Source organism: Uloborus diversus, chromosome 9 (genome assembly GCF_026930045.1).
Source record: "Uloborus diversus isolate 005 chromosome 9, Udiv.v.3.1, whole genome shotgun sequence".
Classification (NCBI taxonomy): Eukaryota; Metazoa; Arthropoda; class Arachnida; order Araneae; family Uloboridae; genus Uloborus; species Uloborus diversus.
The window spans coordinates 55935431-55955745 of record NC_072739.1 but is presented as its reverse complement, the minus strand read 5'-3'; the positions used below and the strand labels follow the sequence as shown (position 1 = coordinate 55955745).

The following is a 20315-nucleotide window of genomic DNA, read 5'->3' as shown; positions in this document are numbered from 1 at the left end:
AAAGTTAAATCCTACGTTCAATTTCGTTATAAAGTTGTAGCTCCTCTGAATAAAAATCTCTAGTTTCCATTTCACAGGTTTCATAGTTACTTTTTAATTTTACCTACACAAGTAAAGGGTTAATTCGAAACATCGTTTACGCGCTTTGCAGATGACCAGAAATGGGAATGCGAGTCTTGCTAGACGCAGGCGATGAAATCACGTGGTATTTTCCATTTCTTGCCAAGTCTTTAAATTTGGCGAATTTTCGTAAGATTTCGACAAACTTTGACCCCCCATATCTCAAAAACTAAAGGACGAGGGCACACAATATTTGGGTCAAATTTTTTTCTAAAGATACTCTTTCGAATGCGACCATTTTTAACTTTTTTCATGATTACTGAGCTCGTGATGTTTCCTGGTAAGAATTATTCTAATGTTATTGTTGAATTTATTGTTGTTGATAATGTGTCTAAACCTATATTGGGTCTTAGTACCTGCACCCAGCTCGACCTCATTAAAAGGGTGGATCTTATCAATACTGATAAACAACAGATAGTGGATGAATATAAAGATGTATTCACGGGTCTGGGGAAATTTCCAGGAGATCCTTTTAAAATTGTATTAAAGGATAATGCAACACCTGTTGTGCACCCTCCTAGGAGAATCCCCCAGTCTCTAAACTTGAAACTAAAGCATACGCTCTCTAGCTTAGAAAAATCGTCAAAATAGGAAGACAAGTTAATTTAAAATTTGAAAAAGCAACTTGTTTTAGACTGCACAAAATTGCATTAATTTGCAACCCCAAGAATCTAAATGTTTCTGCTTTTACATATTTTTTCCCATATTAGGAGTAGTTTTTTAAATTAAACTATATAATATTGTGTTGAGTGAACTCCATCGTTTTTTTTCCTTGTGGAAAGACCTTTGTTTCTGAATTTTCTATACTGCTTGTTGTTATTCAGAAATTTCACTATATAAATTTTCAATCTCAAGTTAGATTATCATCTGCTCCCGCAATTATTCCCGCTGAACAAGATAGTCATAGACCTTCTAACAATTCTGATCCAGATGAGGCAAACTTCTTAATAAGTCTCTGTTCTGAGAAGGAGAAGAGTCCACCCTCTGCTCCATCAATCATTCCTATTTTGAACAAGATAGTCATCGACTTGCTAACAATTCTGATACAGATGACACAAACTTCTTAATAAATCCCTGTTCTGAGAAGGAAAAGAGTCCACTGTCTGCTCCATCAATCATTCCTGCTTGAACAAGATAGCCATTTACCTGTTTGAAATTTAGATCCCGTGAAGACAGATTACAAGTAATGTAACTATTCAAAGTAGGAAAATAGTCGTCAATATAGGGAAGAGTGGAAATTTGTAAAGAATGATCAGAAAGCAACCAGAAGACAGAGTTAAAAACCTTACCATTGACTCTACAGATCCTTGGGTATGTGATGTTTTAGTTGTTTAAAATGGGCTCTCCAGCTTGCAGCTAAATATCCTTCAAATTTTGTTAAAAATGCAAAACATTTTCAACCTTCTTGATGTAAAAGAGAGAGTGTTGATATACACTTTAACAGTGCAAGTCATGCTCATTGTTCAGAAAAAGAAAAATCTACACTTTTTCCTATTATTCCTGCATCAGAGCCTGGCATTTATTAACAATTGGTAAGTATTGATGAAAAAGTTCATAAAAAAATGTCGTCTAATAAGGACTGTATTTTATTTTGCTGACAAAAACAGACCAGCAAATGAGTTTGCTTCAGAATGACAGCTCCAGATTTCGCTGATGCAAGCACTACTAACACAATTTGTGAAAATGAAGCTATTATAATAAGATATGTACCAGAAGGAGAGAATGAAAGTAAACGGTCATTTATAGGGCTTTGTGAAATTGAAAATGCAAATGCCCAGGGTTTAGTTAAAGAAATATCTGGTTGTATAGAAAAATGCAAAACTCATGACTTGGAAGATCGTCTAATCTGTTAACTGCTGAAGGAGCATCAGTCAATATCAGTAAACATAGTGGGTTAGTGAAGATTTTAGACTCTCCTATACATATTCACTGCTATAATCATCTACTTGATTTACGTTTAAAGTATTCGGTAAAAAGTAGCACAACAGCTACTAAATTAATGACCCTCTTAAGATTGATAAATATGTTTTACAGAACTAGCCCTAAGCTTACTCAAGAACTACACAGAACTGCTGAAGCATTTAACTTAGATGTAGAAGTACTTTTGTTCGAACCTATTTGTGAAACTAGGTGGGCTAACTCATTAGAAAATAGTGATTGCTATTGTCCAGAATTATCAATTAATTGTGCACCATCTCACTAATGCTGTGGCATCTACATTAGGTTACACAGGTAATGTTGTTAATGCTGTGAAATACATTTTGAAAGATTCGTTGCTGTATGAAATTCTTTTTTTTCCTTTTGCATGCCTTTAGATTTTATAGAAAATGTTTCTACGGTTTCATTGTATTTGGAAAAGAATAGCATCAATATACGTGAAGCAACAAATTGTGTGAAACATTTGCAATTTAATTTAATACAGTTTGGGAACTCTAGAGAGCTGGAAGCAAGTAGTGGCAAGTATTTGCAAGATTTTCTTTTGACAGTAGATTATTCCGAATCAGAGCAACTAAAATTTAAAACCTATGTCTTAAACACAAACAAATCGCCATTTTCTTCAAATACGAGACAACAAAATAACTTACCTAGACAAACGAATACCTTTAAAGACTTTTGCACGAGCAACAAAATTAAGGAGAGTTTTTTGCCGAAAATGGTCCTGGAAATGCTCCTTGTACTCTTATGGCAAAAAAATTAGACTGCAATGTTTCCACCATCAGAAATCGAATTAAATTGTTATGGAGATGCTGATCCTTTGCAAATATGTAAAATGTTTAAGCTCCTCGAGGAAAGAGCTCTAGAAGAGTGGAGATCATTGCGTAAAGTAATTTTTAATTCATTCAAGCTGCCAAAACTACTGGACAGATTAATTACCAAAAATTTCAGCCAATTTTAAACTAATGAAAGAAGTAATAACAGTCCTGCTTACAATACCACCCAGTAATGCAGCAGTTGAAAGAGTTTGGAGCACAATAAAAAAATATTATAAATGATAGGGAAACCTCAATGTCTAGGAAATCAATTGAAAATAGGCTGTACATAAAAAGTGCTAACATGAATTTAGAGGATTTCAATGCAGACCAAATAATTGAATTGTGGTGGAATAACACAATTAAAAGTAGGCGTCCAAATCTTCTAGATTAACATATGGAAGCAGTTCAATTATTTCATATGCAAATTGATATTTCTTACATTACCCTCTCAGAAATTTGTTACAGGCCATGATGTATTTTTTTTTTAAATAAAAAATTTGATTTCTTTAATTTACAGTTATAATCTTTGAAATTATTATTTTCCTAAATCAGATTTCCTTTTTGTCACATTGCTCAACTGCTTAAAAAAGTGAAGAGTATTTTTAAATATTCAACCTTATTTAACTCTTATAATGCAGTACTTCTTTTTAAATCAATATTCAGTTCATCAGAAAGAAGTAGTATTGAGTTAAACTGAAATGTAGCAATTGCTTGTAATTGTTGAATCAATGACGTTAATTACATAACAAAATAACAGGCACTTTACTGAAAGAAAAAGTTAACATTTATAATGTCCAATTCTTCTTGTAGAAACAGATTGCAATGTTTCCTCCAATCCAAATACAGTAAAACCCCTCCTAACGGACACTCCTCAAAGGCGGACACCTCTTGCAAATAACATTATTAAACCCCTGTCCTGCGGACACCTTTCTATTGCGGACGAAAAAAATTGTCCCGTTAGTGTCCGCATTCGAGGGATTTTACTGTATCTCATTTCTCTCTACCTGACATTATTTTTGCAATACAAAAAGTAAGAAAATATCTTGTATACAACTTAGTATAGTCAGTGGGATGCATAAATGAAGCCAAAGCATCTTTTTTGCAAAATAAGTTTTTGTTCTAAGCAGATACTATTGCAGTTACAGATGCACAATCAGGGGTGAAGATTTTAAGGTTAAATTCAGAGCTAACGTTCAAATTATAATCCCTACAACAGAGGAAAGTAGCTTAATTTAGTTGACTGGTAATAACTCGTTTGGTAGTCTAATGTCACTACTCTAGGAATAACATTATAAAAACCTTGTTGCACCCATGTTATTATAAATTCAATACATAACAATACACTAATTGAAAGTTCATAAGTTGGTTTATCGGAAAAGAATTATTTGGTTTTTTCACTTGACAAATTATAACCCTTTTAAAGGAAAATGCAGCTCTTGCTTCAATCCCTATGCTTTCCTATGTTTTTTTTTCTTTTTGTGTGTGTGTGCTGAAACTGATAATGAATTTTATAAAAGGAAAATTAAGGGGGTTATAAAATATATGAAAGGAAATTTCTTTGAAAGAAAAAGTATTTTTGACCTACATTCCTGCTTAAAATATATTGAAGAAATAATTTGAAAAATAGTTATTTTTGCAAATCAATGATTAATTTACAAAGACTATAAAATTTTAATTGCTCAGTAATATGCTATGTTTTTAATATAATCGCAACTTAAAAAAAAATTGTACAATGCATGGTTGAATGGCGATTTTATAATTAATCTATTCAAAATCATGGTTTGAATCATTAATATAGTTACAGATAGTGAAAAAGTAAAGCTGTTGAACTTTGAAACATACTCAACAGTACACATTTCTCAAATTAATTTTCAGAGCATTTGTACTTACAACTTTTATGCATATATTTCATAAATTACAAACAATATATATAGATATTTTTGAAGTATTGAGATGCGTAAATGTTAATTGATTCCTAGGAGGCAGCTCTGGTGGGTGTTGCTTTAGAGCTCTAATTGTCTTGGAAGTTCTGGCACAAAATGCCTTTTATATTTCCATGATTAATATAATTTATATTTCTTGGTAGCATTCTTTTAGCAACACTTTCATAATATTAGTTGGTTCCCATCAAGAATTTTAAATAAAAAAATACAAATTTAAATCCCTCCCCTCCCCCATTCTCGTTCTACAGCGGCGTTTTCAAAACTCGGTAAAACTGGGGGCCAAAATTTTCTGAATCTTAAGATCTAAAATCTGGTAAATGAAATTGGCATATTTGAAAATAAAATGACTAAAATACAGTGGAATCTGCTTAATGGGACCACCGGTTAATAGGACCAGCCGCTTATTCAGACCAAATGCTAAAGAACCAAATCATTTCCCATTACACAAGCCTAAAATAATTCGCTTATTGGGACCAAAAATCCGCTTAATCGGACCAAAAAACATGAGAAGAAATGAGAGAAGACTAGAAATTCAGGGGTGATTGCGACTCCATGAAAAAATACCTGAACTTTTTTCCAAGAAGAAAAAGTGTTTTGATGGGCATACATATACACATTACGTGTATGCACACATTATTTATATACATAATTATTTGTTGGAGCTAAAACTCGAAGTTTTAATTGGACTTAATACAGTGAAACTGTGTAAGTTGACCACTCGCAGTGCAGTACTTTGATGGTCAACTTAGACAGGTGGTCAACTTATAAAGGGCGGTAATGATTTTTTTTTATTTAAATTTTTTGTCATTTCTTGCACCATGTATTCATTTTTTGAGTTATTCACCTTTATTCTTTCTGTTCAATTCACTTTCATTGTTCAACATTATTGAAAGTGAAACAATAATTAAAAATACTATTCAAATAATTTTGTTATTTTTTCCTTGTTTTTAACTATATTAGACTGTAGTTTTAGAAATTCCATATGTACCGGCTAATTTTCTCTGGCTTTCTCCATTTTCAATTAATTTTAATATAATATTTCATACTTTTTATTAATCTCAAGTTCAACTAACTTTCTTTTTCAAGCCTTTTTTGTACAACTTATAGTACAAAGAGCAATAAGCGCAATTCTCCCAGTTTTTAAAGGCAAAATTAAATTGTTTTATCTCTTAATCCCTTGCGCCAGAAACATGTAACTTTACCCATTAGCAGGCCCAGATCTGCGTACCCGCGGTGTGAGGGGCCCGCGTCCTTAAAGGGGCTAACGGCCCTAGAAATTGAAGAAATCGAAAAAAACTAGCACTAAGACTTATTCACTTTACAAATAGACACAGCTGGCCACTAGGGAGGGGCCCCACACATTTTACTGCAGGGGGGCCCAAAACGTATAGATCCGGGCCTGCTTTTTTTAGCACAATTCATGTGTTGCCACAACATATTGCAACCGAAAGAAAAGACTTTGAACTTTTCTACTGACACCTATTTTTATTGAACAGAGTACAAAAAGCTATCTTATTTAGAACAACAAATGAAAAACAAGTTTGGAGAATAAAGAGCAGCATAAGCTTTATGCTGCTGTTTAGTTAGTATAATGCTAGTCTGTCATCAAAGCATTAAAAACATTTTTGGGAAGTTATATATAAAAATAATAATAATAATAAATGAATAAATAATAAAATAAAATATTTTGCTGAAGAATGTTTAATAAAATAAACCAAGTGGTCAACTTACAAAGGGTTTTTACAATACTCCAAACCAAATTTGGCGTACATTAGTGGTCAAGATAGACAGGTGGTCAAATAGAGAGGTGGTCAAGTTACGGAGGTTTTCCTTCACTATATGAGATAGGACTAATTCCGTTCCTGACAAAAGCGGTCAACATAGACAGGTGGTCAACTTACAAGGGTGGTCAACTTTACAGGTTTTACTGCATGTCTATGAGCACATGGAGAGAATTAAATTCTTTTAATTTTTCTCATTTCTAAAAATTTTTCAAAGAATGTTTTATTTTCCTCCATTGTATCTAAATCCTTAACCATTTATTACATTCATTTTCTAAAAGTGCATAAATATTTCAGAATTAAATAAGTTTGGGGCAAAAGAGGCAGAATGTATTATGATCACTGCGCAATAGGGCTAGGCGATATCCGAATTTTAATGCCACGATATATCGCTCTCCAAATATCGATATTTTCGATATATATAAGTCGTTAAATTCAACATTTAATGGGGGTGGGGGACTGTAAAACCTATTACATAAACATCTACAACAGAGAAAAGCCATAGGCCATCTTGGTGAATAAATATTTTAGCAATTTAATCTAATAATATGGTTACAGCAAGGATTTTCATGTGTTTGTGTCGGGAGGAGAGAGGTCATGAAGCAGATTATACCACAGAAACTTTTGGAGAAATTACTTTAGAAGAATTTAAGTCTTTTTACTAGTGGGTGGCAATTCTTGAGGGAAAAGGGGGCTTGGTAAAATTGAGGGGTGCTATCGCAGTCGGGGGGAATAGGCAACCCTAGTTACATCATCTGCATATTAAGATATGCAACAGAGAAACGATATTAGACATCTTGAAAAGAAAATATTAAGGGGGAAAATATCAAGTAATGCTCCTTTTTCTTCTTATCTAGCCTTTATTCCATCTCTCACCCCAGCTGTTCTTCAATAATTACCATAGAGATTGCAAAACATGACGGTAGCTTACGCTTCAATTTGGACTTTCGGCGTTTCATTAAACATCGACCTAAATTTTACAAAAGTGGGTTTTTCTGAAAATATAGGATGGTTCCGGTATTTTCGAAGATGAAGATACCGGAAATCAAGATGTAAATACCGAAAATCCGGTAAAATACCGGAACACAATCACCCCTGGAAATTGTGCGTTTAGAGCGAATTTGGTCAGCAAACTTAGTAAATATTTCATTAAAATAGTTCTTGTAAATTTCAATAAAGTCCAGTGATTTATCAAATAGATTTGTTTTATCAAATTTCAGCCAAATGGCGGCACTATTTCAGCAAAGGTCAAAGTTCAGTGATATTTTTCATTTCTTCATTTTAGTTTACACGTATAATAAAGAAATATATTTCAATGAAATGCTATAATTGCAAAACATGTAATATTATTATTTTGGAATTTTTAGTAACTGTTAAGTACTTTTAGAATTTTTCACTTTTGATTTTTATTTCCTTCTGCTTATTGAGTTGAATTGATATCAATCGAAAATTACGTAACTGAAACCGTATGGTTCTCAACACGTTGTTAAAGGGGAGAAAAGGGTTTGTTTACGTAGTGAAAATGTCACGTAGGGATTTAACATTAACTGAGAAAATTGATTTCTTAGATCAGATTAAGAAAAATCCGCCAAATAGTAGTCAGCATCAGTTGGCGAAAATCACCGGCTTAGGTAAGACAACAATTGTACGATTAATGAAACAGGAGAAAGAGCCGAGAGAAGAATGGGCACTACGTGAAGAACGACGAGGATCTTCTCAAAAACGGAAGCGTGAAGGCAAAGATCTAGAAGTCGAAGAAGCCCTTAACGAACGGTTTGCCGTTGTTACCGGACGCAGTGTGCGAGTAAGTGGCCCAATGTTAAAGTGAAAAGCAGAAGAACTCGCCAAAAAGCTGGGTCACAATGATTTCAAAGCTACGGACGGTTACATAGTTAGACTTGATATAAAATTCAAGAGAGCACATGGTGAGAAAGAAAGTGCTGACAGTGTTAGAGCTGAAGAATGAAAATCTACAAAAGTACCCGAGCTTCTTGAAAAAATTTCAGCAGATGATCTCTACAATGCCGACGAAACCGGGCTGTATTATCGTGCATCACCGGACGGCTCCTTAACTTACAAATATGTAGCACTATTTGGGTCTAAAACAGCAATGGATAGCGTAACTGTCTTACGCTGTTCAAACATATCAGGAATGGACAAGAAGCTGTTGGTTATAGGAAAAAAGCTCCAATCCTTGCTGCTTTAAGAGAATCAAAATTGACAGTTTGCCAGTTGTATATCGGTATTCCCATTTGGGTTGCTTGAAGAACATCAAACTAGAATTTCTTCCTCCTAGGACCACAGCTTTACTTCAGCCTATGGACATGGGAATAATTAAAAATATGAAGACCTTCTATCGTGCAAAATTAGTTAATCACATCCTTGAAGCTATTGAAGACGGTTTGCTGAGCTCATCGTCAACATCCAGAGAAATCTGTACTAAGGTCAACATTCTACAAGCTATCACATTTGTGGCTGCTAGCTGGAAAAAAATGAAGCCTGAGACCATTCAAAACTGTTTTTCTCACTGTGGTTTTAAGAGTTTGGGGATGAGCGTTGACATTGAATGTGAAAACATTGCAGAAAATTTGGGACTTCAACATGTCGAAAATTGCGAAGAGTTTTTTAAATATCAACAGCGAACTTCAATGCTCCGATGAAAATGAAGATTACGAAGCAGTAATTGTTGATCGAATAGCATCAAAACACGTAACAGAAACGGAAAACCAGGAAAGCAACGATGATGTGTCTAACACGCTGGAGAAAGTAACAACCCAAGATGCAAGGAGATGTGTTGAAACTTTGCGTCACTATTTCATGCAAGATGAAAATGAAGGCAGTCCCATGGATGCGTTAGGCATTTGTGCTGATTTTGTTCAAGTGCAGTCCGTCAAAAGAATGCGACAAATTACATTGGATAAATTTTTACACCGCTGATTGACATTTGGTAGGATTTTGAAAAATGTATAATTCATGTGTATTATGGTATTGTTCATCTACTGATGAATGTTAGGTTAACTTGTTTTAATTTTTTTTCAATGAATAAATTTTATACACAGCGTTATTACTTGCTTGAATGCTGTTTTAAAACAGTATGCATATTACAATTTTAAAATATAATGTGTAGCATGTTTGGTTTCACCACTGAGGTAACTTCGCTTAATCGGACCAGCCAGTTATTAGGACCAAAATGGTCCCGTCCCAATGTGGTCCTATTATCCGGAACCGACTGTATATCTAAATATTTTTTTTTATCTGTATGATCTCTAGCATTTGCAATTTTCTAGTTGCTTTCATGAAAAACTTAAATATTATAATGGAATTTAGAGAGATGTGTTTTGCACAAATTAGGGATAAAATGCCAACATTTTGAAAAGTAAAAGCTAAGTCTCAACTTTCCTGTCTGGTTTGTTGATTTTTACGGAATTAGTCAATGTATACGTACAAATACTTAATTTCTCTGCTGCAAACATCATATCTTCAGTATTCAGGCAAAAGTCACAAGCCCAAAAACTGTTCATTTCAACTTTCGAACCGCCATGAAAAATAGCCAAAATATATTTTAATGCCACTAACATTTACAGTAAGTTTATTCATGAAACTTTTAAATTATATAATTGCTTTATATCATAAAATAACTGGAAAGACTAATTAATTGCAGATTCCTTAATTTTTTGTGGACTTAATGACTTTTGCTGAAATGCCAGATATTTGTTTTATGCATTGAAGTAACTTTCGATAATCTTTAAACTTACCTTTGAGACAAGAGCTGATTTTAATGTTTTAAGCCAGTTGTAAATGGGTGGGACAGTAGGTGTTCTGAAAGAGGTTGATGAAAATTTCTTTATCTGTAAGTAGAAAACGAAAAAATTATAAATGAATTAAGAAAAAATAATTAAAATAATAAATTGCTTTAAATAAACAAACCCCTTTACCTCCAGGTACAAATATATATTAACTCCTTTTTACTAATATACCAGGGTGATCAAAAAGAAACTTCCCTTACATATGAGACTATAACAGACTATTCTCTCTATCAATCAAACCAAAATTTCAGATATGCTTTGTGGAAAGTATGTGCTGGAAGATAGTGATGATTTTGAATACAAAGTTCACAGTTACAGTTACAGTGCAGGTATTTCCAAGGGCCCCCATATAGGGGGGCAAATGGGGGCTCAAGCCTCCCCTAAAAATGAAAGCTTCCTTGCTTTTAGTCCTTTTTTTTAATCTTTGCAAAAATGTAAAAAAATACTTTTCCAGACATTAATGAATAAGTTAGTAAAAATGTCAAATTTTAATACCTCTAATCAGTACTGAATTCAGTTTCCATGGGCAAAATGTTCAGCTAAAACATAGAGAAAATTTCTGAGTCGCGCCCCCCCTTAAAATTTTGCATATGGGCACCCATGGGTATCTCATAATTTTTGAATGACAATATCATTTTTCCTAGAGAATATCACCCAGAGAATTTAAGAACTACAAATGGAGTTGAAACAATTGGTGTATGGTGAAAGCAGCTGGCATACAGTATTTGATAGAGCATTATTAAGGCCTAATGACAACACAAGAAAGGGTTTTTCCACAAACATTGCTTTGCCCATGGTGCTTTGTGATTGCTGCTTTTACTACTGTCTAATATACAAAGTGCATCAATGCTCTCCCTTTTGTGTGTTGGCATTTTATGCTGACAATTTGTCATATGCTAATTGTTCCATATCATTTTAATTTTTCAATATGTGGGCCAATTTGTGGGGGAAAAAAAGGTGTTGCTATTTAAAAGATTTAAAATTCATTCACTGTAACCATAATCATGAGATCCGCATTGTTCAAAACTATCAGAAACTCCAGTGCAAACCTACAAAGAACAATGTCTGAATTTTTGATTTAGTTGCTCCAGGATTTCATATACAGTGGAAGTCTCTCTTGTACCACCCTGTACTCAACAGCAAATACTTGGCACATCGTTGTGAACCAGTTAAATGGTTAATACTACAGCAAGGGCTCCTGTACCTATGATGGTGAGCGTAACAGTTTAATGGTAGGTACACAGAGACTGCAATTGCAAATCAAGGTCAAATGAAAAGTTGAGCTCCTAAAAACCAGAATTGTCGTTTTTACTTGTTTACTATACTACAAATTGAAGAGAATTCTGGAAAAGGAAGAGGAAAGGATCAGCCAGGGCAATGCCCCTGGCAGCAAAGTGGGCAATGATTTATATTGTACAGTAAACTAGTTCTAGTGAGGACACCCTTGTCTTTACTCTACATATATCGACTCGCTTAACAATTTTTTCTATCCTGCAGAATTGACTATAAATCCAATACTAATTGTCTTTTCAGAGCAGGATAAATACTACAACATTTTCAGTAATTTCAATTTTATAGGTAGAATCCATGTCAATTCAACCAGGGTACCCAATTAACCTTCATGGTCTCAGATTTATTTGAATTCAACAAATGTTAAAATTAGGACTGAGCTATATCGGAATTTTAATACCACAATATATCGCTCACCAAATATTGATGTTTTTGATATATCGATATATTCAAGAATTTGAAATTTTCCGGCAGGGGGGGGGGAGGGGGTGCAAAGGTTATAATTCAGTGCATATTATATCGAAAAACAACAAAAAACATTTCCAAATATAATAAATACAATTGTTTCTCTAATTCAAAACTTTCCTGGAGGGGGGGGGGAGGGCATGCAAATGGTATAGCTCAATGCATGACAAAATGGGGGGGGGATATATTTCTGGGAATTATAGACCTGTAAGTTTGACTTCGGTGATTTGTAAGATTTTCGAAACTTTGATCAAAATTAAGATCATGATGTTCTTAGAGACTAATAGTCTGTTGACTAGTTTGCAGTATGGTTTCAGGAAAGGTAAATCCTGTACTACTAATTTATTGCATTTCTACGACAAGGTTACCTCAGCTTTAGATAACAAAAAATGTGTGGATGTTGTTTATATTGATTTTCAAAAAGCTTTTGACAAGGTACCGCATGTTGCTCTTCTCAGCAAGTTAGCTGACATTGGAATAGGAGGAAAAACTTTACTTTGGGTTAGAAATTGGCTTACTGGTAGGAAGCAAAGAGTAGTTGTGAGAGGAAATCATTCTAATTGGAGTGATGTTTTAAGTGGGGTTCCTCAGGGATCAGTTTTAGGGCCTCTTTTGTTTATTATATTTATGAATGACATCAATGAAAATATTTCTGGAAGCATGAATTGTTTTGCTGACGATGTAAAAGTTATGGGGATTGTCGAAAATGAAGAACAAGTAAAACAGCTGCAAGAGGATTTAGATCATATTACTAAGTGGGCAGATAAATGGGGTATGGCAGTTAACGTAGGGAAATGTCAAGTGCTACACTTAGGTCATGGAAATAAGCGTATGAGATATCGTTTACAGGGTTCAGTCATAAATCAGGCAGAAAATGTTATGGATCTGGGTGTCTTTATAAATCAGGACTTCAAGTTTAGTCAACAGTGCAGTATTGCTAGTAACAAAGCCAACAAAATGCTTGGGTTCATCAATAGCTCTATTTCAAACAAATCTAAGAAAGTTCTTCTGCCTTTATATAGGAGTTTAGTAAGACCTCATTTGGAGTATGCTGTTCAGTTTTGGTCGCCTTATCTGAAGAAAGATATTTTTGTATTGGAAAGGGTTCAAAGAAGGGTAACTAAATTAGTAAGGGGACTCTCAGATTTAGATTATGATACCAGACTTAATAGGCTTAACATGTATAGCCTGGAGCAAAGGAGAGTCAGAGGGGACATGATTCAGTTATTTAAATTTATCAAAATGAAAGATGTAAATGGATTAAATTTTTGCGGGGAAAGCAGGACAAGGGGTCATTGTTTTAAGCTATTTAAATCTCAGGCTAACTTGGAAATCAGGAAAAACTACTACTTTAGCAGGGTTGTGGGCACTTGGAATAGCTTACCGGAAGAGGCAGTAATGAGCAAGGGAGTGGATAGCTTTAAGAGGGCCATTGATCTTCATTGGGGACTAATTAATTGACTAGGACCAGCCTAGCTGGGCCCAGTGCCTGTTGCTGGTTGTCACATTTGTATTTGTATTTGTATTTGTAAAAGGGTTTCGCAAGGAAAAAGTTTTAAATTTTCAATTCAATATTTTGTTTAAATCTTTCAATTTGAGCACTCTCAATAATTTGAATATACTTTGGAGTATATTTCGTGTTGAGGTCTTAAATAGTTTATTTTTGGTCATTTAATAGCCAAAACTTTTTATAACTTGCCTTAAAACTTTTTATTTCTTAGTTGAGTAACATTAAGTAAAATACTAATAATAAATTTTAAAAGAAGTTTAAAGAGTTAATATTCTTCCTTTTAATTTCAGAATTAAATTTATATGGATTCAGAACTGAAAGAGATGAGTTGCGCTCCCTCTAGTGAGATAAATGTGCTGCAAAAGTAATCCCATTAGGATTTTTTGATTTTTGATTTTTTTTAAATAAAAATAATTTTGTTCAGTATTTTTCTTAAACATTTTATTCAGCACAATGTCAATGGTTTATGTTTAATTTGAACTGTGAATCGTGTTGATACCTCAATTGGTTAATTATTAATTGTTGCATTAAGATGCTTTCTTAGCTAATACACATTCACTTTTAGGGGTCCAAGAGGGGCCATGTCAGCTTTGTCAGAAACTAGGGGCGTGGTCCTTGGAAGGGCCCTGCTCTGAATTGTAATAATATACGTTTTGAAAACTTTATAGGGGGACCAAACTGACAAAGTGGCCCACATTTACCTTCGACGGCTTTGTTAATTTTTCCCTTTTACTGTAATTCAAAATTAAATAACTGTTTGAAGAATGCAGATAATATCTTGAAATTTCAAACACTCACCCATCATACAAAGCTATGAAAGATTATATATTTTTACGTCAGTATTTTAATTTCTCCGTAATTAAGTTCCATATTTTCTTTTCAAACAATATATCGGAGGCATAGAAATCTAAATATTGCTATCACAATAGAAGATATATATCGATATATGAAGGTATATCGGTATATTGCCCAGGCCTAGTTAAAATTCATGAAAAAGTAAGAAATACGTGTTTTTTGGTTTTGTCCCCAAAACAATTTCTTGAGCCGTCATCATTTCTCATTTCCGATTTTCGACAAAAACTTTTAAGTACACTATCTCGGGAATGATACAACATATGTTTTTGCGGTTTATTTTATTTAAAAGATTTTTTTTCTTGTTTAAAACATTTAAATGTGTTTCAGTTTTCCTTCCACAGTCTTTTGAAAAAAAAATCCCTTTTCTAATTTTTCTCAAAAATGCAAATTTAAAAAAAATTAGTTTATTAGTAACACTGATAACACATACTCTGAAAAGGAGACTTCCACTTCATACCCTGAAAAGGAGAGCTTCCAATTTTTCATTGAACAGATTTTAGAGACATTTGAAAAAATGAGGGTTTTTAAGGAATCTTTTTACGTAAAGGTAGATCTGAAAATTCAAAATTTTATTTAGCAGCAAATCGCCAGAACAGAAAGCACTTTTAATCTCATCAAAAACAACCCTGTTGTAAAAATTTCCCCGCCAAGAAAACCTATAACTTTTCTGCACAAAAAAGAAAACCTGCATCCTAAACAAAAAAACCCTCAGCCATAAAAAGCTATGATATCTAGTTTGCCTACCAAGTATCTGTCAAACTATCATCCTCCCTCTTCTCCTTTTTCATCACAGCTACTTCCATCAGAACCTCCTCCCACCTTCAATTCCTCAGAAATATGGATAGATCTTTTAAATTGTTTATCTTGTTTGGGGGGAAGCTTTTTGCTCACCAAGCAACCACTTCACCTCTATTGCAAAGAAAATTTCTTGGATAATAAAATACTATATTTTAAAATATATTGCTTTCGAGTATTTTACATCTTTGCAATAAATTCTATTATAGTTTCTTTATTTGACAGATTATTCAACATTTTCATTAAGGTTTCTTTAAATGTTTTACAGCTTGAGGGCTATTTTAATCTAGTTTTTCACTTTTTGTTTAATTACATTTTTTCTTAAATCGTGGATTATTTTATGTTTTATGGGATAATTTGAATTGTTTGGTGATTTATCTTTCTCTTGATAGAAGTCTTTGTCTTGTTTAATACCTAGTTTTGTTTAAAAGTTCATTTAAAAAACGAAATAATGCATGTTATCACCAAGCAAAAAAAAAAAAAAAAAAAAACTAAGCCATTAAATATTTTAAATTTGAATGTGTCAGAAGATCTATACAACTTTACTCGATGTCAAATCGCGGATATCCCAAATTTGCCATAGCGAATGCGCATGTTGCGCGGGGACTAAGCTCATTAAAAGTCTTGCTTAAATTAATTGCAAAAAAATTTTCAGCTAACAAATTACTGCAAAGCACGGATATCCATACACGTATTTCATATATTTTCAATTCATTATGTATTGTTTGTGAAAAATCCATTAATTTAGAAAATAAGCAAACCAATAAAAAAGTGCTATTTTTCGCTTTCAATTAATATGTGCCGTATTCATATGCGTACAGTTTCATATAATTTGTCTGATAAACACTAAGTTTATCCTAAGTACAATGTTATTATTTAATTATATGTATCTCATCATTTACAAACTAAAGCTATTTAATTGTAAACTTACTATGCATGTTAGCGTTGTTCGCGTTGTAATATCCTTTTCGCTTTGACAAGCGATTCTTCCCGCGTACTTCAACTTCAAATGAAAACGTAAACAATGAGTGAATCTGTTTTCGCTTCCCGGCGAATTGAAGGTCAGATGACGTCACTTGTTCTCAGGCATTCTAGAAGCTTTTTGCACACGTCTTTTCCGCACGTGTCGAACTTGAGATGACGCGTTATGCTAATTGGGAAAGCAGTATTTATACGCTCGTGTGATATGACTCTCTCTCTTTTTCACTTCTCGCATCTACGATAGATGTTTTAGTTTGCCAACTTGCAGGTTTGCAGTTGGGGTTTTCGGCTCTTGGCTTTTCAGCCATCGAGATAGCCATTCACAGTTTTTGGAATGGATTAATAGGAAGTTAGTTTTCTGATTGGTAGTTAGATATGATCTAATAGATTCTACTAGAACTCGCCGAACTTAGTGTTCGTGATGCATTATTGAAATGTTACTATTAGAGATCTATGAATAGAGATCATGAAAACCTCTTCAATGGAATATTTGGTAATACTTAATAGAATTAGTAAATAGATATAATAGGTCTACAAAGTTCATGATTATACTTTAATTTTGTGTATGGCTTTGAGTTATTGATTCTTCAAGTTACTTTATTATTTTCTCATTTTATCTTTTACAATTGTTAATTGTTTAATAAATCGTTGATATTTTTAAAGAATGACTTTTCGTCACTTAATATAAGATTCTTCATGCAGCAGAAGATAAATTTCTATTTAATAGTTCGACTACTCCAATCGCATATTACACTTTGCTAATTTAATAGCTTTGAATTATCATTATTCTTTGCAAAACTTGGGCTATTCTCTTTCTTGCTTTATGCTGGAGAATTATAGCCCATCAATGGTTATGGTAGCCCAGATTATAGAGTTAGTCAAATACGAGATGAAATATAATGCTGTTGTCTGAAGTCAGATTATCGGAAATTTAATTCCTTTTTCAAGTGTCAAGATTTAAAAGAAGATTAGGAAGAATTTTTTGCAAGATAATTGAACTTTTTCTACAGGTTTATTCAAGATTTGATGAATTTTTCCAAATTTGAACTTTTTTTTTTCAAGAGATTACCTTTCTTCAAGATTTCTATGATAGTTAGTGACGAGGGGGACCGTTCACTAATTTACAAAATGAATCGATGGATACAAGAGTCGACATCTTTGACTATTTTAGTTAAAATTTAAGAAAAATTTGAAATTTTTTTTGAAAATGGCAGGTCCTACTTACACCATAGAAAAGTTGAATAGCAACAACTACACCGAATGGGCGGTAAATGTCAAATTCCTACTTATGGAAAAAGATTGCTGGGATATTGTCATTGGTTCCGAAGAACTTCCCGTAATTTCAAAAGACTCTGACGTCACTAAGCGAGATATCAAAGATTTTCACTACCACAAGAGACTTGCCCTATCGTAAATTTTTCTTAACATCGAACAAGAATTTAAAAAGATAATTGAAAATATAGAAGAACCTACCTTACCTTGGCGAAAGCTCAAAGATCACTTCTTCCCGGAAAACCGCTGCATTCAGATGCAACAGTACGCAGAGTTAAATAATTGCAAAATAGAATCGGGAGAAAAATTAAACCTATACGCAGCCCGCTTAAGACGCATTTACGAGAAGATAAAAATTGTACACAAAGATTTCCCTGAAGATTTTCTAATTTTTCAATTGTTATAAAACTTACCTATAGAATTTGACCATATAATACAATCGATATTAATCAGACCAGATGCAACTTTTAAATTTGAAGAAATTATAGTTGATCTAATAGTAGAAGAAGAACGTCTAGCACTTCGTGAAAATTTAAATACTAAATCAGAAATCGCTCATGTTGAAACCAGAATGAGGTTGTGTTACTATTGTAAGCAGCCTGGACACTTCAAAAGAGATTGTCCACGACTATATCGGAATTCTTCAGCCCAGAACAGGAAAGGTCAAGGATCCCAGGACAGAACCAATAGAAGAGGACGGAGCCCATATAGGAGGAAACAACATTTTTCAAGGGAGAGGAATCGTTCACCTTCAAGCACCCGATGCGAGTACAAGAACTTTTTTATTTGTGAAGCTAACTTAAACCATGCAGAGGAAAAGCCCTCTGTATGGCTTTTTGATACTGCTGCCAGTGATCATTTTTCTGGAAACAGAGACTGGTTTAGAACTTTTACACCTTTAAAAAATAGCAAAATGGCTGTTGCCATCAAAAATCAGACCTTCCCGATTGAAGGGAAAGGAGATATTAAAGTAAGATTTGGAAAAAGGTCTGTAGTTCTAAAAAATGTTCTGTATTCCCCGCAATTAAGGCGGAATTTGTTATCTGGTACAAAATTCGACAAAGGAGGAGCTAAATTTAAAGGGGGGAATGGTTTTGTGGAAGTTTCTGACAAAGAAGGTCTAATTTTAAAAGCAAAACTTAAGAATGGTGTATATATTGTAAATTCTAAAAAGTCAAATCAAATTCCTTTAAATTCTAGTCATTTTAATTCTGAATCTAGTCATGTTGAAGATTTAGAAACTTGGCATAAGCGCTTGGCGCATGTCAATATTGATAGTATTAAGAAAACTAGTAAATTGCAGACTGTAAAATTGGTAAATTTAAAAGAGTCAGTTTCAAGCCGTTGACTGAAAAACGTAGTAAATACCCATTAGAGCTTTTACATGCTGATGTATGGGGCCCTTGCAATGTACCTGGTAAAAATGGTGAAAAATTTTACTTATCTATCATTGATGACTTTTCTCGACGCGCATCTTTGTATCCCATTAAATCAAAGGGTCAGGTCGCAGAAATTTTCAAAAAGCATATTACTAGAGCTGAAAGATTTTTAGATAAGAAAGTAAAAGCTATTAGGACAGATAATGGTAAGGAATTTGTTAATCATAATTTGGATAATTTTTGTGAAAAGCTTGGTATTAAACATGAACTTACTAATTATTACACGCCAGAACAAAATGGTTCCGCGGAGAATTATAACAGAATTGTCGCTGATTGTACCCGTGTCTTGTTAATAGAAAGTGGTTTGCCAAAAGAATTCTGGCCAGATGCAATGTTGTATTTTGCATACACTTGGAACAGGGTTTGTCACTCCAATCAGGACAAAACTCCATTTGAACTATATGGCGGTAATAAACCATCTGAAAACATCTTAAGCCTTTCGGCACAATTTCATTCGTGGGCACTCCACGACAACGTAGAAACAAATTGGATGCTAAAGCCCAAAAAGGTATTATGATTGGGTATGCGTTTAGTACCAAAGGTTATCGTATCTGGATACCTGATACTAACGCGGTAATTGAATCCATTAATGTTTCTTTTAAAGAAGGTCATTTTTACAAAGACCATTTTCATTCTAAGTTGGATAATAATACTTTATCATGGCCTCTAACCTCTCGTCCACTCGATAGTGATACGGATGTAGAAACTGAGGAGGAGCAGAGTCAATCTGACGTTGACGCGCCAGAAATCTCTAACAGAGAATCTAACATTCATAGTGATTCAGATTCAAATAGAGATTCAGATACTGAGGGGGATACGTCAGACGATGACAAGTCCAGGATCATGAGGAATCCAACATGGGTCCGAAAAATTGTTCCAAGACCCGATGTCTCAAGAAATGACATATATTATTTTGAAAAGGGTCAATCTAAAAGGTTAAGATCTGTTCATGATGTAAGAAAATATTGTGATAAATTAAATCTTGTTTTTTAACCATCCTTATTTAATTTTCAAGGGAAAGATACCTTTCAGGGGGAAATTGCAAGCCATAATTCTAGTTCAAGTATAACAGAATCTTGACTAGAAAATGACATTAAAATTCCACGCACTTATAAACAGACTCTTAAGTCAACAGAGCGGGAAAAATGGCATGATGCAATGAAGTCTGAGATCCAATGTATGCATGATAGAAATGTTTGGACTTTGGCCAAATTACCAGCAAATACCACTCCAGTTGGGAGTCGCTGGGTTTATACACTTAAGAAAAACGAACAGGGGGATATTATAAGATTCATAACACGGCTT

The 20315-nt window shown here is 33.6% G+C and overlaps 1 protein-coding gene across 1 annotated transcript in view; it reads right to left on the bottom strand.

Annotated features, from left to right (window-relative positions):
• LOC129229765 (KICSTOR subunit 2-like) overlaps positions 1–20315 on the bottom strand; it is a 111147-nt gene that overhangs the window by 42026 nt on the left and 48806 nt on the right. The window contains exon 7 of the mRNA XM_054864137.1: positions 10353–10445. Coding sequence (XP_054720112.1) covers positions 10353–10445 — 93 coding nt within the window. The remainder of the gene's footprint in view (positions 1–10352; positions 10446–20315) is intronic.